The sequence below is a fragment of the Corylus avellana genome, chromosome 11, assembly GCF_965113065.1.
Source record: "Corylus avellana chromosome 11, dhCorAvel1.hap1.2, whole genome shotgun sequence".
Taxonomy (NCBI): domain Eukaryota; kingdom Viridiplantae; phylum Streptophyta; class Magnoliopsida; order Fagales; family Betulaceae; genus Corylus; species Corylus avellana.
The window spans coordinates 14,131,365-14,157,007 of NC_142500.1; the positions used below are offsets into that span (position 1 = coordinate 14,131,365).

General features: G+C 35.8%; 2 protein-coding genes across 2 annotated transcripts; both read left to right on the forward strand.

The window, feature by feature from the left end:
- The first annotated feature begins 8,908 nt into the window (after positions 1 to 8,908).
- Positions 8,909 to 10,126, forward strand: LOC148583139 (uncharacterized). The gene has a single exon (XM_088511579.1). The coding sequence runs from the start codon at positions 8,909 to 8,911 to the stop codon at positions 10,124 to 10,126; it is 1,218 nt and encodes a 405-aa protein (XP_088367705.1).
- A 6,289-nt stretch (positions 10,127 to 16,415) lies between these two features.
- LOC132165637 (Amino acid kinase family protein) lies at positions 16,416 to 25,432 on the forward strand. Its single transcript, XM_059576280.2, has 7 exons — positions 16,416 to 16,831; positions 22,737 to 22,884; positions 23,011 to 23,064; positions 23,597 to 23,688; positions 24,183 to 24,409; positions 24,685 to 24,861; positions 25,012 to 25,432. The coding sequence occupies exons 1-7, from the start codon at positions 16,614 to 16,616 to the stop codon at positions 25,119 to 25,121; spliced, it is 1,026 nt and encodes a 341-aa protein (XP_059432263.2). The 5' UTR covers positions 16,416 to 16,613; the 3' UTR covers positions 25,122 to 25,432.
- The last annotated feature ends 211 nt before the right edge of the window (positions 25,433 to 25,643 follow it).

Genomic DNA, 25,643 nt, shown 5'->3' on the forward strand with positions numbered 1-25,643 from the left:
AGAGCTGGTGTCTGATCCAAGTGTCTATTGCAAGGGGAAGTGGCCATATCACACGATAGAGAGGATTAGGTGCTAAGATGAATTTCAGGTTGGCCTAATTTGGTGGCTTGTAGCTAAATTAAAACCTATAGGTTCTGGATGCGGATTAGGTGCTGCCAAAAACCTACAATACATATGCCGTAGTTTTTCAACGGTTTAGATTTAATTTCATTTACTCTCTCGTTCTTAAGAAAAACTTGAAAAATTAAATATAAACCATTGAAAAATTTATGCCCGAGTGTTTTTTAGCCAAATCCAAAGGTTGTGGACATAATTGGTGGCAACATTGCCCTGCATAGTGAAAGTATCTCGGCATTTTAAAGTACAAATCCAAACGCTTCTACCAACTATTCAGATGAGTTGGAGTTAAAATCGTTTTATGAAGAAAGTAAGAATTGGGAATGCAGGTTTTTAAGAAGTTAAGAACACAAGTTTTTCTTGAATTCATGACTGGTAGCTTCTGGTGCAAGGCATGTTGAAAAGATCAAGCAAATAGGCAAAAACAGACGGGGAATAGAGATTTTGCTGGTTGTTTCAGTTTCAACGCAATAAAGGTAATACCAAGATTCCTAAGGTTTCTGCAGGGTAATTTTTCTCATTAGTAGTAAGGAAACCATGGAGGTTGGCCAAGGCAAGAAATTTCATAATTGCCACGTGAAGGCAATACTTGATATTATCTGGAAGAATGATGAAGGTCACTTATATATATATATATATATATATATATATATATATGAGCATTCACATTCAGCTCAACAAATTTTTTCTTTCATTTTAGTTAAAAAAATTCATTTTGTTATGAATGCATTTATACATTTGGTGGATAACCATTTAGTTCTATCTTTTGGAATTCTACACATTCATGTCATCTTTTAGAATTTGTATAACATCCATGTAATACATTGATGTACCATCTATTTTCATATTCCTCCTTTCATATTCCTTAACCTCCCATTATGATTTCATGCCTATAAAAGGGAGTATTGAGCAGTATGTAAATCACACAATAATAGAGAAAAATTATACATAGTTCTTGAATAATTAGTTTCACATATTACAATCTATTTATCTTGTCTTGTTATTTTCTTTGATTTTATAACACATTATCAGCATGAAGCTCTAGCCAATTGTTGTATTCTTTTGATTTTCAACATCAAAAGCTATCCGTGAGGTATTCTCAATTCATTGTAAGTTTCTTTAACATTTAATAATCTTATTATCTATTTTGTTAATTAACATTCTAATATATGCTTAGAAATTTTTAGTGTTTTAAGAATCATATTATAACATTTGCATATTATGATTCATGTGAGATTTATATGAACTAGAATGTTATCATACTAATGCTATGAATATGATGTCTTATAATTTTATATCTCTGAAGCATATAAAAACTGATTACCTTCCGGTAAAAGATCTCTTGACCTTGTGGAATAATTTAAGGGAGAGATACGAGCACCAGAAGACAGTTATTCTCCCAAAAGCTCGTTATGATTGGATACACCTAAGGTTGCAAGATTTCAAGAGTATCACTGACTATAACTTTGAACTTTTTAAAATCAGCTCACAATTAAAATTGTGTAGAGAAAAAGTCATTGATATGGATATGTTAAAAAAACATATACCACATTTCATGTCTCGAATGTGCTCCTACAGCAGCAATATCATGAGTGTAATTTCTCAAGATATTTTGAACTGATATCTTGTCTTCTAGTGGCTGAGTAAAACAACAAGCTATTAATGAAAAATTATCAATCTCGTTCAACGGGTTCTACACCATTTCCTAAAGCAAATGGAACCTCATTTCATGGTAATAAAGGAAACCATGGTCGTGGACGTAGATGTGGAAGAAAAAAAAAATTATAGAGGTCAAAGGGAACGTACTCATAATTCTTACAAAAGAAATGCTTCATACCACTAGAAGTGAAACCACACTGAGGCGAAACAAAATGAAAACAAAGGTTTATAGAATAAACTTACAAAAAACTATGAAGATAAATGTTACATGTGTGGTAAGAAAAGACATTGGTCACGTACTTGTTGTACCCCTAAACATCTGGTAGACCTATATCAAGCTTCCATAAAAAAAAATGAGATTGAAATAAATTTTGCTAATCACAGTAATCCTGAAGATTCTTCAATTTTTCTTGATACTCTAAATGGAGAGGGTAACATTTATCTTGATGTTTTTGATTTTTTTGTAGACTCTAACACAAAAACTGATTTTTTGATTGGTGATGAATATGTCTACAACAATTAAAATGTTTTTATTGTGTCTTAATCACAGTATGTTTACATTATCAAATTTAACTGTATTTTGTTATTTTCTTTTTGATTAATGAAATTTAATATATATTTTGTTTATATATGGAGGTATGGGTCATATTGATGGAATAATTAATTCCAAGATGATTGGTGGACATTTGTGTCTAGCAGACAGTTGTACAACACACACAATTCTTAGAGATAAGAAATATTTTTAATACTTGATATTAAACAAAGCTAGTGTCAATACAATATCAGGTTCATCAAACCTAATCGAAGGCTCTGGAAGAGCGAATATCATATTGTCTAAAGGAACAAAATTTTGTATTGACGATGCTTTGTATTCTTCTAAATCTAGAAAAAATTTAATTAGTTTTAAGGATATTCGTCTAAATAGTTATCATGTTGAAACCACTAATAAAGGCAGTGATGAATATCTTTATATTACTTCAATAATTTCGGGTCAGAAGCTCATATTGGAAAAACTGTCTGCTTTCTCTTCCGGGTTGTATTATACAACAATAAGAACAATTCAGAAGTGCTCTAATCTAAAGATGTTTATGCTTTGGCATGATCGTCTTGAACATACAGGAATAATTATGATGCGTCGAATAATTGAGAACTCTCATGGGCATCCTTTAAAGAACTAGAAGATTCTTTTACTAGGTGATTATCCTTGTGCTGCATGTTCTCAAGGTAAACTTGTTATCAAACCATCCCCTTCTAAGGTAATTGTTAAATCACCATCATTTTTACAAAGAATTCAAGGGGATATATGTAGGCCGATTCACCCTCCATGTGGGCCATTTAGATATTTTATGGTTTTAATAGATCCATCATCTAGGTGGTCACATGTTTGCTTGCTTTTTACTCATAATATTGCATTTGCTAGACTTCTTGCTCAAATAATTAGATTACGAGCACAATTTTCTGATTATCCAATTCAATCTATTCGGATGGATAATGCGGGTAAATTTACATCTCAATCATTTTACGACTATTGCATGTCAATTGAAATTAATATTGAACATCTTGTTGCTCATACTCATACTCAAAATGGTTTAGCTGAATTGTTTATTAAACGACTTCAGTTAATTGCTTGACCTTTGCTTGTGAAAACAAAATTATCTATTTATACTTGGGGACATGCAATATTACATGCTACATCTTTAGTTCGGATCAGACCAACAACTTACCAAAAATATTTCCCTTTGCAACTTGCATTTGGTCAACCATCAAATATTTTTCATTTTCGTATTTTTTGTTGTGTTGTATATACTCCAATTGCGCCACATCAACGCACTAAGATGAGACATCAACATAGACTTGGAGTTTATGTTGGTTTTGATTCTCCTTCTATTATTAGATACCTTGAGCCTTTAACTGGTGATATTTTTAAAGCATGTTTTGAAGATTATCATTTTGATGAAAACATATTCCCATCACTAAGGAGAGAAAAGTCGTTGCCAGAAGCACAACAAGAAATCACTTGGAATAATTCGACGTTATCTCATTTTGATCCTCGTACAAATCAATGTGAACTAAAAGTTCAGAGGATCATTCATTTGTAGAGTATTGCAAATCAATTGTCGGATGCATTTACTGACAACCAGAAAATAGTTAAGTCTCACATTCCAGCTTCTAATACTCTAGCGAAGATAGAAGTCCATATAGGACAATCAATTAATACAGCAGCAAATGAGTCTAAGGCACGCCTGAAGCGTGAAAGACTTATTGGTGCAAAGGATAAGATTCTCCGAAAGAGAAAAGCACAAGGAAATGAAATCGGCGCTCTTGAAGAGTCCCTACCCACAAAACAGGCAACGAAAATTGATCCATCCAAACTTTTTGTACAAAATTCTCCTGGAAAGGAATTCCTCGAAGAGGAACCTCTTGAAGAGGAATCTCCTGAAGAATTACCCCTTGAAGAGGAATAGGTACCTAAAAATAATGAGATCTCAATAAATTATGTTAAGTACTGGAAAAATATTGGATAGAAACAAAATTGTTGTCGACAACATATTTTCACTTAAAGTTGCATTTGACATTACCAGAAGTAATGATGATATTGAACCACAAACTGTCGAAGAATGTCGACATAGAAATGATTGGCCAATGTGGAAGGAAGCAATTCAGGCAGAATTGAACTCACTAGCAAAACGTGAAGTATTTAGACCTATAGTCCAAACACCTGAAGGTATATCGCCTGTTGGATACAAGTGGGTATTTGTATGAAAACAAAATGAGAAAAATGAAATTGTGAGATACAAAGCAAGATTTGTTGCACAAGGTTTCCCGCAAAAACTTGGTATTGATTATGAAGAAACATATTCCCCTGTAGTGGATGTAATTACATTTAGATTTTTGATTAACTTGGTAGTTACAGAAAGTTTGGATATGCGTTTAATGGATGTGGCTATAACATATTTATATGGATCACTTGATAATGATATATACATGAAAATCTCTTAAGGATACAAAATGTCTGAAACATATAATTCGAAATCTCGAAGTATTTATTCTATCAAGTTACAAAGATCTTTATACGGGTTAAAGAAATCCGGACGTATGTGGTACAATCGTCATAGTGAATATCTATTGAAAGAAGGGTTTGAGAATAATTCAATTTGTCTATGCGTTTTCATGAAGAAATCAGAATCTGGATTTGCTATCATTGTAGTTTATGTAGATGATTTAAATCTTGTTGGGACTCCAAAAGAGCTTATAAAAACTGCCACGTATTTGAAAAATGAGTTTGAGATGAGAGATTGAAAGACAAAATTTTGTCTTGGCTTACAGATTGTACATTTTCCAAATGGAATTCTTGTTCATCAGTCAACATACACAGAAAAAGTCTTAAAGCACTTTTACATGAGAAAGCTCATCCTTTTAGCACTCCAATGGTTGTTCGATCACTTGATGTGAAAAAAGACCATTTTTCACCCTCGAGAAGATGACAAAGAAATTCTTGGTCCTAAAGTATCATATCTTAGTGCAATTGGTGCTCTGATGTATCTTGCAAATTGCACACGACCTGATATAGTATTTTCAGTTAATTTACTAGCAAGATACAGCTCTACACCAACTCGAAGGGATTGGAATGGGGTCAAACATGTTCTACGTTATCTTCGTGAAACAACTGACATTGGATTATTTTATTCAAGATGTTCAAATTCACAATTAGTTGAATATGCAAATGCGGGTTTTCTTTCTGATCCGCATAAAGGTAGATCTCAAACAGGATATCTATTTACATGTGGAAGTATTGCTATTTCATGGAGATCTGTCAAGCAAACACTTGTTGCTACTTCTTCAAATTACTCGGAGATTATTGTAATTCATGAAGCAAGTTGGGAATGTATATGGCTAAGATCAATAATTCAACACATTTGAGAAAAGTGTGGTTTATCCACAATCAAAGATAGCCTGACAATATTATATGAAGATAATGCTACTTGTATCACAAATTAGAGGAGAATATATTAAAGCAAATAGAACCAAACACATTTCACCAAAGTTCTCTTATACGCATGAGCTCTAGAAGAGTGGTGATATTCATGTCAAGCAGATACGATCAAGTGACAATTTGTCAGATTTATCTACTGAAGCATTACCAATTGCAGCATTTAAGAAGTTGGTGAATAGCATTGGAATGCGCTGACTTAAGGATCTTTCATCATAAACAATTGAAGCTCTTCATGCTAATGAGGGGGAGTAAAATGATTATGCTAATTGTACTCTTTTTCCTTCGCTAAGGTTTTTCCTACTGGGTTTTCCTTTGCAAGGTTTTAATGAGACAGTCTTAAAGCATATGAAGGCATACAAGAATATTGTACTCTTTTTCCTTTGCCACAGGTTTTTTTTATCTACTGGGTTTTCTTTGGCAAGGTCTTAACGAAACATATTCTTAGTGTATGGTCATTCAATGGGGAGTGTTATGAATGCATTCATGCATTTGGTGGATGACCATTTAGTTCAATCTCTTTGAATTCTACACATTCATGTCATCTTTTAGAATTCCTATAACATCCATGTAATACAGTGATGGAGCCTCTTGTTTCATATTTCCCCTTTCATATTCCTTAACCTCCCATTATGATTCTATGCCTATAAAATGGACTATTGAGTAGTATGTAAATCACATAATAATAAGAGAAGAATCATACATAATTCTTGAAGAACTAGTTTCACATATTGTAATCTCATTATCTTGTCTTGTCATTTTCTTTGATTTTACAACACAACACACACACACACACACATATATATATATATATATATATATAAACTACCTACTTTTCCAAAGCATATACATCATACTCTCTATTTTAGCTATATACTTTCATTACTTCATTTAAATATTCTTTTTATATTTCTTTATTCTTTCTCCAACAATCATATGTTTAAAAATTTGTTTTTTCTAAGTGGTTATATTTTCAAAATTATGTTTGTGACAATCTTAAGTCCCTTTATGGTATTTTTAGTTGACTCATAGGTTTTAAAAATGGTTGGCCTAAGTTAACAATGAGAATGGACCACCAAATAAATAAAAAATAAAATATATATATTATCAAAAATAAATAATAATAATAATAGGTAGTAATACTAATAACAAAAAAGAAAAGAAAAGAAAGAAACCTAAAGCCTAAGTGTCGCATGTCTTTTTCTCCTCTTGCCAAGCTTATTTATACAAATAAGACAAACCTTAGAGGGACAACTGCATCTCATACTACGTCTCTCTCTCTCAGTAATTCACTCACACCAAGTCTAGGTGCTCTCCCCTCCTCAACGTGAGTGTCAACCATGAGACTAGTTAGCAGTCAGAGAACATTTTTACTGCAATCAAGAGGTAAGTGAATTTATTATCCCTTCCAGAAAAATTATCATGTCATGCTATTTATGCAATTTTGTTTCAAACTGCAAATGATTGTTTTGTTTATATTATGGAATTATGCTGCATGCATGACAAGTTTGAGAAAAAAAAACATTGCGAAAATAGTGATGTTTATAAAGAGAATTTTGAAAAGATGATAATAAACCCTCCTACATGTTGCCTTAAGATGTACCTAGAGAAGTACAATAAATGAAAAAAGAGTGTTATAAAATAAGAGCACATGTAAGGAGGAGTGTATTTTTTTGGCCCGAAGAGAAACAAGAAAGAAGCTCGGTACTGATGCTAAGGATGGAGGCGCAACCGCTGAAAGAGGCTTTGCCAGAAGGTGGTTCTATCATAGTTTTTTTTGCCATGCTGAGTGCACCCAGAGTTAATCGTCTGGCCAGGGGACGGGGTGCAACCACAGTATCTCATCCTAGGTCGCAAGGACCGTACAACCCTAGTATATGGAGGTAACAGTATACATGGACCTTAGTAGGAGATAAAGACTATCATAAATTTTATTGATGATAATATATTTTATTTGCTTTCTGTTTTCTTTAAAAACATACTGGAAACATATGTAGTTATGAGTTCCAATTTTCAAAACGGGACAAGGAGTAAAACTGCTTATGGTTTTGGATTTCACTTATTGGGCCCCCTTTGGGCTCATCAGTCTTATTTATTGTTTCAGGTGGTGATCAGGTTACACTAAGAGGCTGGAATGGGGGCAGGCGTACTTAGGATTTCATATGATTTCATATTAGTCAAGTTAATAAGTGCATTGGCACAGTTTCTTTCAGAGATTGACAAATTTATTTTAATAAGGATCACTATCTCGTTGTGAGACATATTTTTGTTAAACAATAATATTTTAGTTTAGTTATTATTTTTTGACATGATATTCTAGACTTTCATGCATTCATTGCTATACTAGTTGATAAACCGTATGGATCTTTGCGAGTAAAAAAAAAATTATTAACAAACCTAACCCTAACGGGCTGGGGATGTTACAATTTTGGTATGAGAGCAAATGTTATAAGGTTCTGTAGACTTTAAAAATTAGAACTATTGATAGAAGTAGAGGGTTAATGGGAAGCCACATTCCGACCAAGTAGAGTCTGTCTTTGTAGTCACTTATAGATAGTACATGAATACATTCTAACTACTTATTATTTTCTTCTCTTTTACCTCGGTCGTAGAACACTGGCACCTCCGACTCGCAGCCGTACTAACAACATCGAGGAGGGTCATACCGAAGGCAACGAGGCTAGGAATGGAGGAAACACCACTGCCAACCAGCAACCGGAAGCTTTGACTACATTGGCGGCGCAACTTGTGAGCTTACTAGCAATGGGTACCAATACCAAGGGAGGAACAACCAACGAAGGACAACGAGATTGTACTTTCAAAAAGTTTAATCAGCAACGCCCTCTTGTTTTTGAGGGACAACCCAACAGAATAGCTGCTGAAAATTGGGTCTTACAAATAGAGAAGCTAATGGATGTGATGAACTGTACCGAAGAACAGAGGGTCAAGTATTCTACCTACTACCTCACTGAGGGAGCTGAACGATGGTGGACTGCTCAGAAGGAACACCTGCAGCAACGACTAGGTGTTGGAGTAACCATTCCTTAGAATGACTTCAAGGAGGCATTCTTGGAGCGATTGTTTCCTCAAACAACCTGACAGGCCAAGGCCCAGGAATTTACAAATTTGATTCAAGGATCAATGACGGTAGAGCAATATGTTGCCAAGTTCATTGAATTTTCTCGGTTCACGCCTTACTTGGTGTCCACAGAAGATCTCAAAGCAAGAAAGTTTGAACGAGGGTTACAGTCGTGCATCATGAACCAGATTGTGGGATTTGAGATTGGCAAACTGACAGACTTGATTAACAAGACGGTAGTAATTGAGCAGGCACAGAAAATCAACTCGGAATACTTCAATCAAAAGAAGAGAACTGAACCGCAAGGAAACCGCTCGGGGGAACAATCATTCCATGCCAATAAGAGGAGACTTAACCAACCAGCAGAGAGGAGTTACACACCTCAGCAATTCCATAACCAAAGAGGGGGCGAGCAATGCCCATCTTGCCAAAAGTGCGGTAGGATGCATACTGGGAATTGCCTCTACGGGCAATCAGGCTGCTTTAAGTGCGGGAAACCTGGACATATCGCGAGGGACTATAGGACTCCTGCCAATAGCGAAGCCAATCAGAATCGCCCAGAGGGACAGAGAACCACGGCACCTGCTCGGGTGTATGCTTTGACGCTTAATGATGCAGCAGCGTCAAACAATGTAATAACAGGTACTCTTCCTATTTCATCTGGTAGAGCTTCTGTTCTTTTTGATTCAGGGGCAACACACTCGGTATCGTATTTCTTTGCTAAAGCCTGCTGTCTGGAGTCTAAAGCCTTAGATGTAAATTTAGCAGTTACTACACCGGTAGAGAGTACAATTTTATGCACTTCAGTAGTTAAGGGTTATCCTATTCTAGTTGAAGGCCATGTCATGCCAGCAAATCTCGTTATCTTTGAGATGAGTGGGTTTGATATTATTTTAGGCATGGATTGGCTATCCATGTATCATGCTTGCGTGGACTGTTTCCACAAAGAGATCGTGTTTAGACCACCGGGAGCAGTAGAGTTCAAGATTCGGGGGAATCAAAATACCGGCACATTCAAATTGATATATGCACTACAGGCGACCAAATTACTGAGAAGTGGGTGTTCAGGATACTTGGCTTGTATGACAGAAGAAAAATCGGGTTGCAAGATTGAGGAAATACCTATAGTACGAGAATTTGTGGATTTTTTCCAGAAGAGCTGCCAGGGATACCACCGGATAGGGAGACCAAATTCACCATTGACTTATTACCAGACACCGCACCCATATCCAAGGCTCCGTATAGAATGGCGCCGCTGGAGCTCAAGGAACTCAAAATGATCACTTATAAGAACTTTTGGACAAGGGTTTTATCCACCCTAGTGTTTCTCCATGGGGAGCACCGCTCCTATTCATGAAGAAAAAGGATGGGTCGATGAGACTATGTATCGACTATCAGGAACTGAATAAGGTGACAATCAAGAATAGATATTCACTACCGAGGATTGATGACCTCTTTGACGAGCTCCAAGGGTCACAGGTATTCTTTAAGATTGACCTTCGTTCTGGCTATCACCAACTCAAGATTCAAGAGAATGATGTACAGAAGACGGCGTTCCGAACAAGGTATGGGTATTATGAATTCTTAGTAATGCCTTTTTGGTTAACTAATGCTCCGGTAACTTTCATGGATATGATGAACCGAATTTTTTGAGAGTTTGTCGATCGGTGTGTGGTGGTATTTATCGACGACATCTTAATTTACTCAAAGAGTCGAGAGGAGCATGAGGAGCATTTACGAACGGTGTTGAGCGTCTTGAGGAAACACAAACTTTACGTGAAATTCAAGAAATGCGAATTTTGGTTAGACAATGTAGCGTTCTTAGGGCACGTTGTTACCAAGGATGGAATTGCAGTAGACCCAAGTAAAGTGGATGCGATAGTCAATTGGGTGAGGCCGTCAAATACCCATGAGGTGCGAAGTTTTTTGGGTCTTGCTGGCTATTATAGGAGGTTCATTGAAGAATTTTTTCGGTTGGCGGCACCATTGTCCAGACTTACAAGGAAGAACAAGAAATTCCAGTGGTCGGAGGAGTGTGAACAAAGTTTCCAAGAATTGAAGCAACGTTTAGTCACCGCACCGGTCCTCACTCTCCCATTAGGATTAGATGGATTTGTAATTTATAGTGACGCCTCACAGAAAGGGTTGGGTTGCGTACTAATCCAGCAAGGGAAAGTAATCTTCTATGCCTCGAGACAGTTGAAGACTTACGAGCGCAATTATCCGACTCACGACCTTGAGCTTGTTACGGTAGTCTTTGCTCTTAAGATATGGCGACACTACTTATACGGGGAGTGTTGTGAAGTCTACACAGATCATAAAAGCCTGAAATACTTCTTTACCCAAAAAGAGCTCAATATGCGCCAAAGACGTTGGTTGAAACTCCTAAAGGACTACAATTGTATGATCAACTACCACCCAGGGAAGGAGAATGTAGTTGCTAATGCTCTCAGTAGATAAATCATAGCTGGATGCGTATCTGCCATGTTCACTATGCAAAAGGAACTACTCCTTGACCTGGAGAGAGCCAGAGTAGAGATGATGGTGGGGGAAATCCAGTCTTATATGAGTAGCCTAACCATGGAGCCAGCCTTAATGGAGCAAATTAGAACCGCCTAACTATCGGACAACGAATTTACTAGAAGCCGTGAAGAGGTGGAAAAAGGGGTACAATCGAATTTTCACATAGCTAGAGATGGGATATTAAAGTTTCGCAACCGAGTGTTCATTCCCAAGGATGCAGAACTGAAGAGGGTCATCTTGTCAGAAGCCCATCAGTCCCTATACACAATCCATCCAGGTAACACCAAGATGTATCGGGATTTACGTAAAAATTATTGGTGGGAAGAAATGAAATAGGATATCGCACGATATGTAGAACAGTGCCTCACTTCTCAACAAGTGAAGGCGGAGCACCAGAGACCTGCAGGACCTTTTCAATCCCCACATATTCCTGAATAGAAATGAGAACGTATTTCGATGGATTTTGTGTCAGGCTTTCCTCAAGCTCCTAGTGGCCAAGATGCAGTATGGGTCAGTGTTGATCGGTTGACTAAGACTGCACACTTCCTACCCATCAAGATCAAATACAGTATGGACCGACTTGCCGAGCTTTACATCAAGGAGATCGTACGATTACATGAGATTCCTGTGTCGATTGTGTCGGATTATGATCCAGGATTCACATCTAGATTTTGGTGGAGTTTACAAGAAGCATTGGGAACAAAGTTAACCTCCAGCACATCGTTTCACCCTCAAACTGACGGACAGATTGAACGGACGATTCAAACCTTAGAAGACATGTTGCGACTATGTGTTTTAGACTTCAAAGGAAGCTGGATTCAGTACATTCCGTTGATAGAGTTCGCTTACAACCACAGCTATCATGCTAGCATCGAGATGGCACCCTATGAAGCCTTGTACGAGAGGCGGTGTAGTTAACCATTATACTGGGACGAAGTAGGAGAGAGAAAACTACTTGGACCAGAGATCATTCAAGACACCTGGGAGAAGATAACAGTGATTAAGCAGAGATTAGTAGCAGCTCAGAGTCGTCAGAAGAGCTATGCCGACGTTAGACGACAAGAATTGGAGTTCGAAGTCGGCACAAAGGTCTTTCTCAAGGTCGCCCCTATGAAAGGAGTAATGAGGTTCGTAAGAAGAGGGAAGCTGAGCCCCAGATTTGTGGGTCCCTTTGAGATTCTCGATAAGATCGGCACGGTGGCATATCGTTTGGCACTACCACCAAACTTAATAGGAATTCACAACGTATTTCATATATCCATGCTAAAGAAGTATGTACTGGACCCCACGCATGTATTGGAAAGCGAGCCCCTACAGATTCAATCCAACATGACTTATGAGGAGACACCAATAGGAATACTGGATAGAAGGGAACAAGTCCTCAGGAACAAGACTATCTCATTAGTGAAAGTCTTATGGAGTAACCACTCCGTGGAAGAAGCTTCATGGGAATTGGAGGAGAGCATGCAGGAGAAGTACCCGTATCTGTTTGAGTGAAAGCTGACGAGGATAGCGAGGTGGACGGGCCTCAAAGCGACTCTGGCGCATCAGGTACTTTTTATAGTCGGTTGGTTAGTTTGTTCACCAAATTTCGGGGACAGAATTTTTATAAGGGGGCAGGATTGTGACAATCCTAAGTCCCTTTAGGGTATTTTTAGTTGACTCATAGGTTTTAAAAAGGGTTGGCTTAAGTTAACAAGGAGAATGGACCACCGAATAAATAAATAAATATATATATTATTATCAAAAGTAAATAATAATAATAGGTAGTAATACTAATAACAAAAACAAAAAAAACAAAAAGAAACCCTAAAGCCTAAGCGTCGTATGTCTTTTTCTCCTCTTGCCAAGCTTATTTATACAAATAAGACAAACCTTAGAGGGACAATCGCATCTCATACTACGTCTCCCTCTCTCAGTAATTCACTCACACCAAGTCTAGGTCTCCCCTCCTCAATGTGAGTGTCAACCAGGAGACTAGTTAGCAATCAGAGGAAATTTTTACTACAGTCAAGAGGTAAGTGAATTTACTATCACTTCCAGAAAAATTATCATGTCATGCTATTTATGCAATTTTGTTTCAAACTGGAAATGATTATTTTGTTTATATTATGGAATTATGCTGCATGCATGACAAGTTTGAGAAAAAGAAACATTGCGAAAAAGTGATGTTTATAAAGAGAATTTTGAGAAGATGATAATCAACCCTCCTACATGTTGCCCTAAGATGTACCTAGAGAAGAACAAGAAATGAGAAAAGAGTGTTATAAAATGAGGGCACATGTAGGGAGGAGTGTATTTTTTTGGCCCGAAGAGAAACAAGAAAGAAGCTCGATGCCGATGCTAAGGATGGAGGCGCAACCGCTGAAAGAGGCTTTGCCAGAAGGTGATTCCATCACATTTTTTTTTGCCATGCTAAGTGCACCCAGAGTTAATCGGCTTGCCAAGGGACGGGGCTACGGCCACAGTATCTCATCCCAGGTCGCAAGGACCGCGCAACCCTAGTATATGGGGGTAACAGTATACATGGGCTCTAGTATTAGATAAAGACTATCTTAAATTTTATTGATGATAATATATTTTATTTGCTTTCTGTTTTCTTTAAAAACATACTGGGAACATATGTAGTTATGAGTTCCAATTTTCAAAACAGGGCAAAGAGTAAAACTACTTATGGTTGTGGATTTCACTTACTGGGCCCCCTTTGGGCTCATCAGTTTTATTTCTTGTTTCAGGTGGTGATCAGGCTGCACTAGGAGGTTGGAATGGGGGCGAGCGTATTTAGGATTTCTTATGATTTCATATTAGTCAAGTTAATAAGTGCGTTGGCACAGTTTCTTTCAGAGATTGACAAATTTATTTTAATAAAGATCACTATCTCGTTGTGAGATATATTTTTGTTAAACAAGAATATTTCAATTTAGTTATTATTTTTGGACATGATATGGACATTTATTGTTATACTAGTTGATAAACCTTATGGATCTTTGAGAGTAAAAAAAAAATTATTAACAAACCTAACCCTAACGAGCTGGGGATGTTACAATGTCTCTTCCCAATCGTCATATTTTTAAAAATTTATCTTTTTCTAATGGGCATATTTTTATTTATTTATTTATTTTTAACGGTCATACTTTCTAACATTCTACTTTTGAGAGATCAATATGATTATTAATATGAATTATTATTCATTAGTTAAATTCAACTATTGAAATTCTTAGAGATCAATAAGATTGCTTATATTGTTCCCAATAGGTAACCCAATCGGTTAAGAACCATGTCTTATGAAGTGAAGGTCACTAATTCGAATGAATCTCCTTCTTTTTCTCACTTAGTACGAAGCTTATATTAATTTAGTCCTCGTACAAATCTATATGCCTAAACTTTTTCACAAAAATATACACATCAACTTAGCTAAATCCTTGTAAGAATAACATTATTATGTTAGAACCTAGTCTCCTACAAAGATTTATAACATTTGGATATGTACATAGACCTTGGATATAAGATCTAATTATCTTGATTCCAGCTTGCACGCACATCACTATTATTATTTTTGAATATGTTTAACTCGAAAATAAAGAGACCTCTCAATCTCAAAATTATCGTAGATGGTACTTGTAAACATCTTATAAACGCAGTTGGTACTTCTGTATGTATATTTCATCCAATAACACATCAAGCCCAATCATAATTTGACAAGTTGTTAGTTTTTAGGTTGGCTAATTTGGTGCCCAAAATACTTTGATGTAATTTGCTATAAATTTAGATAAATGTTATACGTAATCTTTTATAGAAAAATCACAAGTTAGTACATCGAGTTCGAACGAGGTGAGCATTTGGTACTAATGAGTTTATTCAAAAGAACTTTTCAAGACAAATAGTAAGGCTCATTTCACGATAGGAATACTAAGATGCAATAGTGCTACTGACAAAATTGATCATTATTAGATTTGATCAAATGATAATTTTAAATGACACTTTATTTTTAGAGTGATACAAGAAAGACTTCTAGAATTACTCATTTTGCAATGATGTTCACAATCTCATATGGACGCTAGTGGCGGAGTTACGCATTTCATACTGTAGGTGCTGCTAAACTTTTTTTTTTAGTTATTAGGATTTTTTTTTTTTTTTTTTGGTTATTAGGGTTTTGTGTGTGTGTGTGTTTACAATTGAGCTTAGATTTGTGTCAAATTCTCCAATTAAATGCTTAAATTCTAACAACCAATATTCTCAATATTTAATAACCAAAATATCAAAATTAGAAGACCAGTTAAATTAGTAATTATGTTGACAGGGAAGAAGAGAAGAAAGTGAAAGTGAAAGGGAGAGTATGAGAGAGAAAGAGAGAAAGAGAGGCTATGGGCTTTCAAATGAAAAAATAAATAAAAATAAAAAAAATAAGGGAGGGGCTGGGCTAGGGGGTGCCGAGTCCAAAGGAAAAAAAGATTTTTTTATTTTTTGTTTTTGGAGTGCCGCGGATCTGGCTTTTATGCGGTAGTAGAAAACTACCGCATGCATGTTGACGGACGCAGTACTTACAGAATTACTCTTTTATAGTCCAATTTAAACAACCAACCTTAACCTGTAAACTGGTTTTTCACTTGCCTTAAGCAAGTGCGAACAAGGTATGACAACGTTCGAACGTTGAACATTTATACACAAAAAGCCTCCAGCCACCTGAGTTCTGAAATTGTAATAGGACGCTTAGTAAAAGAACTACTAGCAGAGGTTCTGGAGCTATTGTGATAGGAGCAAGCAACATGCTTGCTTGATGCAAGCAAATAGCTATTCCTAGTAATAATTATTTATTTTCCTAACAAAATTATCATTTGGCGAATTAAAAGAGGCCTTAATTAATATAGAGAAATATAAGAAAATGTAAGGTGTTTTTTTTTTTTTTTATAGGAAAGTAAAAGTAAAATACTCTTCTACTGTCCTTGGCTTTTATTTCGCACGGGATTATATATACTCTTCTGCTGTCCTTGCCTTTTATTTCGCACGAGATATTTTACTGGGAAATTGTTATTTTCTCGAGAAAAAGACGTTATCCCTGAGAAAACCCCGACAAAGGATGAAGGAAGAAAATTTAAAAAATGAAAAAAAATAAAACAATTATCTTTTGTGAGAAACACAAAGAAAACCAGATAGCAAGCGCATGAACTGAAGCAAGGCTTGCCTTGGCGGCAGAGCTAAAACACCTTCCTTTCTTTTTCTGATAATAAGCAGTTTCAGTTTCTAATGGCAATCTCCACCTCCTTCGTTCCCGTTCTTTCTTCCATTGCCATCTCTTCCTCATTTGCGTCTTCATCGTCTTGGTCATCTACTTTCTCATCTCTGAGCCCTTTCAAGCCCCATTACCACGGTTGGGTAGTGGGTAATCCGAGCTCTAACGGACGGTTGGTGATTCAATGTTCTTCTTCTGGAATGGCTCCTACACCTGACCCCATGAACGTGAGGTATGGATGGTGGCTGGTTCTCCTTGTTTCTTTGTGTACTTTGAATTATGGAATTCTGGGTCGTTCTTAAATAGGAAAGAATTGGGCGTTTCGGGTTTGTGTGGAAATCTCTTTTTGTCATGACGGGCATCGGGTTTTCCTTTCCTGTTGATTTTTGTTTATTTCATGTTTGTGCAGTGTGCTTCGTAGTCATGTTTCGTTTTGGAATTCTTGAACAATACATGCTAAACAAAATGCGAATATTATTCGTTTTTACGATGATTTAGCTGATTGTGTGAGTGGTGCACTTATTTGTGTTAAAGAATTGAATTGTTTTGTTCTGCATTCTGTCATCGATATGTATGCGTATGGAAGGATGGTGCTTATGATGATATACCTAATTAAGGGCAACCGGTCCTCTCTTGACCACATACTTCAAGCAAAAAGCAAACCTTTTTACCATCCCCTACGGTAAACCCAGAAAGTCTCTCCCTCTCCCATCCATTCCTAATGTCTCTCCATAAGCTATAACTTTGTGTAGCCTACTCGCAAAATCAGAGGTCCTCTAACTACAGAATTCGACAGAGAGAGAGAAAGAGAGAGACGGCTCTAAAGTTAAAATACAGGGGTGATGTGTTTGTGTCATTAAATGACTTGCTTACCACCTTAAATTGTAGTATTGGTTAGCTATATATTATTAGAAGATGTACTTAATATGAGAAGAATAAAGTTTGATATTAAGTTGGTATGCCATACCTGTTTTCTAGAAAGAGGCACTCCAAGAATAAAAAGGTTAGACACTTTACTGTTCAATCATCCTCCTGTATGATTTATATTCTTTTGATTAGTTACAATTTATCACTTGATATTTACTATCTTCCAAGTATAGTGGTTCTACACGAATGGAAAGATGGTTAGCTTCCTTTATCTCTTTTTCTGGATATGAATACATCAAAAAATAGCAGCCTGCTTTGTGGAAAAGAAGATTGAGTTACTATGTTTAGAGCATAATAGTTAGTTTACAAGTGTTTACCAGAGGAATAAAATGGAATATATTTGCAGTTTGAACCCAGCCTTGCATGAACCAGTGGTATATGTATTCATGGATGAACAATGTTTATGTCTCTTAACTTATGGCAATCCTCTTCGACCTAAAATGCTAGAATGTAGGTGATGCTGAAGTAAAAAGCCCCTGGAAGAGAATACTTAAAAACCAAAATTATTTGAAATTGTGGTCTTATTTGATATGAGGCCTAGTTGGAGACCTACAAAGTCAGTCTATTTAGTTTTAGTTTTATTTTCATGTTTATTTTGCAATAGGAAGTTGGTTCAGGTAGGTGGCATCTCTTGTATACTTTCTGTGTATATGGGGGCACCTTTCGCTTTTAATGATATCTCGATTACTTATAAAAAAAAGTTTTAATTAAGATTTACTGAAATAGGGGTAAACCAATTTCTAGATTTGTTGGAATAGGCTGTTAAAGAAGCTCATGAGTCTCAGGTTATGTTTTAGAGTCTTTTTCTTTTTATTCAGTTGTTTTCTACTTGGTGGAGGTGCTGTTCCTATATATATATATTCTAAAACATAACCTGAGACTCATATATATATATATATATATAGTTATTTTGGAATCATAGCCTTTAAAGGAAAAGGATTAGAAATAGCCCATAAAACAGATTTTATTTAATTTTTGTCAAAATTCAAGGGGATTGAGTTTAATAAAAGCGAAAACTAATCACACTTACATTTTGATGTGGTTGTTAGCTTACACTTTTTATATTTATCAATTTATCCCTTACATGTTGAATTTGTAATAAATCAAACCCTCGTTTAAAATTTTCTGTTAAGTGTAACAGAGTTGTTGCTACATTGTCAATAATAATGAAATGATGTTCTATCCTTTGTGTGTCTCTTCCAACTTCTCTTCAGCTCCCTCCTCCTCACTGAACCCACCTCTAATCTCTTGCCCTTGTCATCGTAATCTTCTTCTTATAGTACTCAGTCTCCTCTACCACACTTTCATTCAGACCTTTCTCCAGGCCAAGAGCGACTTTGTATCTGACCTTGCTGCTCTTCATCCTGACGTGACAAAAGTTACTAGGTTAGGTGGGGCTTATCCATCTTGAGTTTAGTGATTCACAAAAAAATTGATGCTTTTGAGGCTTAGTTGGCGAAGAGTAAGAGCTGGATAAGGAGAGGAAGAGAGGGTGTAACAACCAGCTGAGCGACTTGAAGCAGTTGGAAACAATTTAGGGAAGGAGGATTTGGGCGAGTTGGACTCACCGGGTGGAAAGAGTATCAATAGTAGTGGGGGCTTTAGTTGTCATGATGATGGAGAGAAAAAGTCGGAAAAGAATTTGTGAGTTTTACTAGGGAAATGATTTTGGAGTGTTTGTATCAAATAAATTTTAGAGAGAAAATGAAGACAAGTGAAGGAAAAAAAGGTGGGTTAAGTTCTTTTTATATATGAAAATATCTGTCTTCTTTTTTTCCCCCTCTTTTTGTTTATCATTCTCTTACTCCCTAGGTAGCTTCTCTTGTATATTTCCTATGTACATGGGGGTGCCTTACGCTATTAATGATATTTCGATTATTTATCAAAAAAATTGTCTTTACAATTAAAAATGGTTCTATAATTTTGGATCATCAAGAGTTGGTTTTCTTTGAATTAAGGCATCAACATTGATGTTTCTGTGTTTTATATCTTAATCTCGGTATGTACATCAATGTTGTAATTGGTTGGAATGAGAAAGTGAAAAAATAAGTTTGTCTATCAATCAATTTTATATTTAGTTTAGACTAATTCTATAAAGTATTACTTGAATGATCACTTTTTTGTGTTTCTTAGTATCATCAATCACTCTGTTGAGTTCAATGTTGGGTTAAATGAACATGTACCGGAAAGCTCTTATGTCTCAGTAACACTGAGAGGTGGATCAAAGAGGAGGGAGATGGAAAGACACATAAAAGATAGAATAGCCATTTCATAATTATTGATGATGTGGCAACAGTAACTCCATTACATTTAACATAAATTTTTTGAGGGTTTGATTTGTTACAGACTCAATGTGCAGGAGGTAAATTGGTCAATTTAAAAGTTTATGGAACAAATTGACACCAAGATCAAAATGCTAGTGTGACTTTTGTAATTTTCCTTTAATAAAATTCCAGCGGCTTTCTTAAGCTCTAAGGGTGTGATTACCTAGGTATCATTGTTATGTAATAATTCTTTTTTAAATGACCTAACCATGATTAAGTCCTTAAACATCGAACTCCACCCAAGAATTCTTCAATAACTTCTCAAGAAACAAGAAACCTAATCTAGTGGTAAATAGATCCTGCATCAGATTTAGCATCAGAACCATTACTGGTTCTGTCTTGCTTTAAAATGTCAATGTTAAGGCATAATAGGTCCATCATAGTAACTGAATAAACATACATTTGCAAAGAAGAAGAGGATTCAATTATTGCTTAGTTATTTCTTTATCAGTGGACCTAGATTTTCTAAGTCTGGAGAATATTCCAGTTCAGATTGAAATAGTTCCCTATTTTAATGTCCTTATAAAAGCTTATTATAGAATAGTATGGTACATACCATGCCATTTATTGAGAATCACAAATAAAATTTAGGTTTATAATTGGTTTCTAATCTGGATTTTACAATTCTACAATATTGAACTTTGGTCATCTTTTTTCCTGTTTGCTGTCCATGTCTTGCCTGTTTCTTAGCTGCATAGTGATAACTTGTAAATTGATTTCATGGGCTCAATAATTACTTATGACCTGATTTGCATCTGTTTGAGTGAGGCGTGTGGAGGTGCTTTACCAAACAGTTACCGGACTTGAGTAAAAAGAAAAAATGAAGGACCAAAAAGGGCTTGTTCCAGCATAGAGTTCCTAATTGTTGTAAATACAATATTGCAATAGTATCTGATATTTTCTATTAAGAATTTTTCTTACTATCAAAGGGAACTTTCTGATTTTCTTTTAAGTTCTATGAAATAAAAAAAGAAATGTTTGCTACAAAAAAGTGCTGTAACAAAAAAAATAGGTTAAATGCTGGCTGGTATCAATCAGATTTTAGTCAGGCTGGCTGGGGATCCTTTAATGGAGCAAAATCAGGGATTTTCCACTTGTGGAAACATATATCCAGGGATATTTGCTTTATGATCAGTTTTGAGTTATGGATATGGGCAGCAAACATATCCTACATCAATTTTTTCATGAGCAATTTTATGTACAAAACTTCAACTTGCAAGTGCCTGCTGACTGAATAAATAAAGTCAACTTACTTTCTTACATAACAAGTGGACATGAATATTGGTAATGAATAATGCTAAAATCTCTCAAAACCTTGAAAAAGGACGCACACTTTTATATTAGGGTTTAATTGCACTCAGTCAGCCAGCTTTTTGAATTCTTTTTCTGGTCAAACTAGCACTTAGGTGGAGGTTTTCCCTTTTAATCCTATAATTTAATTCAGGGCAAGTATGGATAACCTGAGGAAGAGGAAAGTCTTAGTGATGGATTGGTGTTGTATGTGTAGGAGAAGTGAAGAGTGAAGAGTCCATAGATCATCTTCTTTTCCACTATGAAGTGGCAAGAAAATTATTGGCTTCGATTTCCCACCTCTTTGGTGTATAATTGGTCATGCCTATAAGGGTAATAGAGTTGTTGGCATCTTGGAAAGATGAAGAGTTGAAGAATGTCATGTTCAAATCTCTTTATACATGGATAGCTGTGTATAATAGTCCGCATTTATGTAGTTTTTTCTAAATTTTTTGGATTTTTGTTCTTCTTTTTGTCTTCAATAGGCAGTTTCTCTTGTATACTTCATGTTTACTAGAATTGCACCCCGTTGTGCTTTTAATGAGATTCATTTACTTATAAAAACAAAAAATTTAATTCAGGGCATATTTGTACTTGTCATCCAGGGTGTTGTGACTATGAAAATTTGTAGTTTAAAAGTGATATGTTTTGGCATGAAAACTTGAGATTAATCATAGATCATTGGTTCAGATGATGACTGATTTTCTTGAATGCTGTTTGCTATTGTTTTCTTTTCTTATGGATTCATATATCTGGGTCAGGTTGAAAACAGTCTATAAGGGGGCTGTTGGTGGGGGTGGGGGGTGGGGGGTGGGGGCATTTTGTTGTTTGAGGTTCTGTCATGAGATTTTTTTGGACCATCCCAAATTGTATGAGCTTCCAAAGATGAAAGCATGTATCCATTTAACTTCCATATTATCCTTAAATTTAAAACTGCATTTTTTATTTTATTTTATTTTATTTTTAAGTTTGCCCTACCCAAGGCCATTTTTATAAAGATTATTATGTTTATTTTGTTTCATTAAACTGCGAGTCATTTGCAATCTTGCATCGATTTTGGGTCAGAGGGAGTATTTCTTTGTAGAAAATATGAACATCAAATCTGTTTGAATGTCCAATGGTCAATGAACACTTGGAAAGGTTGATTTTCCTGAGATGATTCTTCACTGCCTTTTTTATGAAAGAGGCATTGGTCTTTACTTTGATGCTGTACAACTTTGATGAAACTAAGTGTGGATTCATTTTTTCTTGCTACTGTTAGACTGTGAAATATTTCTGTTAAATGATTGAGTGATCAAATTTACCAGTTTCAATTAGTTTAGACTTTTGGGACAAATGGTAATTTATCATGGTACTAGAGTAGGTTGCCCTTTGTTTGAATCTTGATTCCCCTCAGGATAGTTTTGATCCACAGAGGAGTATTAGAATAATGGTGTAGTGATTAAATTCACCATTTCTTTTCAACTAAGCATTGAGACAAATAATAATTTACCAATTTAAACAGTTTCTCGTTCTGCTAATGTTACTGTAGTTTCACCATTGAGCATTTTAAGTTCTATATGAAGTATCCCTTGGTTTACTCGGTTGTTATAACAGGCAGCATCAGATGTCATCTATGGCACCCTTTGGAGTGACAATGAATGAAGTTGGCATGTCCAAACCATCATATAAATGGCAAAGGGTGTTGCTTAAAGTAAGTGGAGAAGCACTTGCAGGAGATCACATGCAAAATATAGACCCAAAGGTTGGAATCTAAAACATGTATTGTTTGTTCAGGTCAAAAAGAAAAAAGAATATGTATTACTTGAAATGGATTACTGTATTCTTCTCTTGGTGGTTTATGAAGTATGACTTTTTTGTTACAATGTAGGTTACAATGTCCATTGCGAGGGAGGTTGCAGCTGTGACACGTCTTGGCATTGAGGTAAAACCTCCAACAATTTCCTTTAGAAATATGTGTTTTACATAGTTTTTCATCCCTTTTTACAAGTTTCATGGTATAGGTCTTCTGGTAGCATTTTCTTGTAGTAATTGTAATTGTGTGTGTGTGTGTGTGTGTGTTTAAATGTTTTAATAGTCATAAGCATGGCAAAAGTAATGGGGATACAGATTTTCTTAATTGCTGCAAAAATTGTGCAAAATTCAGAGACTATTAGGAATCAGTATAATTTGGAATGAGTTGGAAAAAGAATTTGAGTGGGAGAAGCACTTAAGTGCTTAAAGTAAAGAAGCATAGGTTTTCATTATTGAAGTATTCTGAATAATCTAAGAAATGCTTGAATAACATGGGAATAGTTGAAATGTTTGGAGTTTCTACTGTTCTGTGAATTTGTGGATAAGTTGGGAGAAGTTCAATTGGATATTTACAAGATAAATCTTGTGAACCCAATAAATTCAAAACTCTAAAATTGGCTTTTGGTGCATGATGTCTAAATCATCTTGGGCGAATGTTTCAGGTTGCAATAGTCGTTGGTGGGGGAAATATCTTCCGTGGATCCTCATGGGCAGGAAGTAGTGGCCTTGACCGCTCGTCTGCTGATTACATCGGGTAATGCCCCTATCTGCATTGATCTAATGCACATAAAACCTTTCGGTTGTAAATGGAAGCTCTATTTTGATGGTTAACATATCTTTATAACTCTATTATTGCTACTGGGCCATTTTATTATTTCCGTAAGGGAGATTTTTTTTCTTCTTTTGGTCCAAGAGCTTTAGGTTCCATCAATGCACACACTAAGCTGGAACATATAGAAAAGTTGATATATGCAGAATACTGTTGCTTGAAGTTTTGGGCTAGAGCTGTTTCATCCATTTGTTATGTACAATTATCTCATTTCTTTCCTGATTATCTGTTTGATGTAGTATGTATTTACAATCTGTAACACACACATACTGAAATACTTTTGTATTGCTAATCAAAAAGAACTTACTGTATTCTTTAGTGATCCCTTCCTAGAAATTGGGATATCTTGTCACAAGACGTCCAAAGAGTTTTATTCTGTTTATTTTCTTAATGTACAAACCGCCTTTTTTTTTTAATAGGATGTTGGCGACCGTTATGAATGCTATATTTCTTCAAGCAACAATGGAGAGTATCGGGATCCCTACTCGGGTACAGACTGCATTTCGCATGTCTGAGGTTGCAGAGCCATATATACGCCGAAGAGCTGTGAGGCATTTAGAAAAAGGCAGGGTTGTGATTTTTGCAGCTGGAACTGGAAATCCATTCTTCACCACAGACACTGCTGCAGCCCTTCGCTGTGCGGAAAGTATGTCATATTTTCTAATACTAAATGCTAGCGTCGTACTAATCTAATTTGGAGCTAACAAAGCTTTAATCTCTTAACACCATATGCCTTTTGAACCATGTGATAATCTGTCTTTCACGAAGTCTTTCCAAGTTTGTCATTAAAACTTAAGTTACTTGAATCTAGCTTCATTGATTTATTGCTAAAAGTTGAAATCCTGTCTTAGCATGAATGATGTCTTGAAGTCTAATAACTCCTTTTCCTGAGCTAATCGATCTCATTCAATTGTGTGTCAGTTAATGCAGAGGTTGTGCTGAAAGCTACCAATGTTGATGGGGTCTACGATGATGACCCAAGGCGTAACCCAAATGCTCGTCTTCTTGATAGTCTAACTTACGCTGACGTGACTTCGAAAGATCTTTCAGTGATGGACATGACGGCAATCACTTTGTGCGAGGAAAACAACATTCCAGGTATGTTTAGATAGTTTTCAAGATAAGTAAAAACAATTTGCACTTGAAAATTTGTTGTGTGAAAATGAATTTGCTGTGTATATGTTCCTTTTATCTTAATTAAACAGAAATTGCCCCCCTATTGAGATGAGTTTCTTTTCATTGATGCAGTTGTTGTCTTCAATCTAAGCAAACCAGGTAACATCTCCAGAGCCATAAAGGGAGAGAGTATTGGCACAGTGATCGGAGGGACACGGAATTCGCCGGTGGCGAGGACATGAAATCCCACTCCCTAGGGTTTCTAATATAAGTTTTGAGTTCTGAAGTTTTTGTTGAGGATAACGTATCACTAAACCTGAAGTTTTTGTTGCACCTCCAAAAGCAAATTTGGAGTTTGCTTATCAAGGTTGAAGATGCAGTATGAACTCTTTTTTTCTTTTTCTTTTTCCTTTTTCTTAGCATCTAATGAACTTTGCAAAAGATTATATTTGTAAACATCTTTGCAAAAGATTTTCATTACATATTCCCGATTACTTGGAATATTATTCCATGCTTGAATTTGACCCTAGAAGTCAAAAATTTCTCAGTTGAATTATTGGTCGTAGTTCAACATTTTTACTTTATATTTATGTAAACAAAATGAACGGGACGAATTAGCAATACACGAATTGCTATACATTCCAAATTTTTCTCACAAATGATACATCACAATCTCATGAAATTTATTATTTTGGGAAGCGTGTCACCAACTCATAAGATGGTGACACATCATTTGGAAACAACTTTTGAGAAGGAAGTCGTTT

What these genes read in the sequence shown, in the direction of transcription:
- LOC132165637 (XM_059576280.2), top strand. Translation starts at nt 16,614, where the DNA reads ATGGCAATCTCCACCTCCTTCGTTCCCGTTCTTTCTTCCATTGCCATC. An exon ending in TGCAAAATATAGACCCAAAG is followed by an intron (nt 22,885 to 23,010) that starts GTTGGAATCTAA and finishes GTTACAATGTAG; the next exon opens with GTTACAATGTCCATTGCGAG. An exon ending in TCGTCTGCTGATTACATCGG is followed by an intron (nt 23,689 to 24,182) that starts GTAATGCCCCTA and finishes TTTTTTTAATAG; the next exon opens with GATGTTGGCGACCGTTATGA.
- LOC148583139 (XM_088511579.1), top strand. Translation starts at nt 8,909, where the DNA reads ATGACGGTAGAGCAATATGTTGCCAAGTTCATTGAATTTTCTCGGTTC.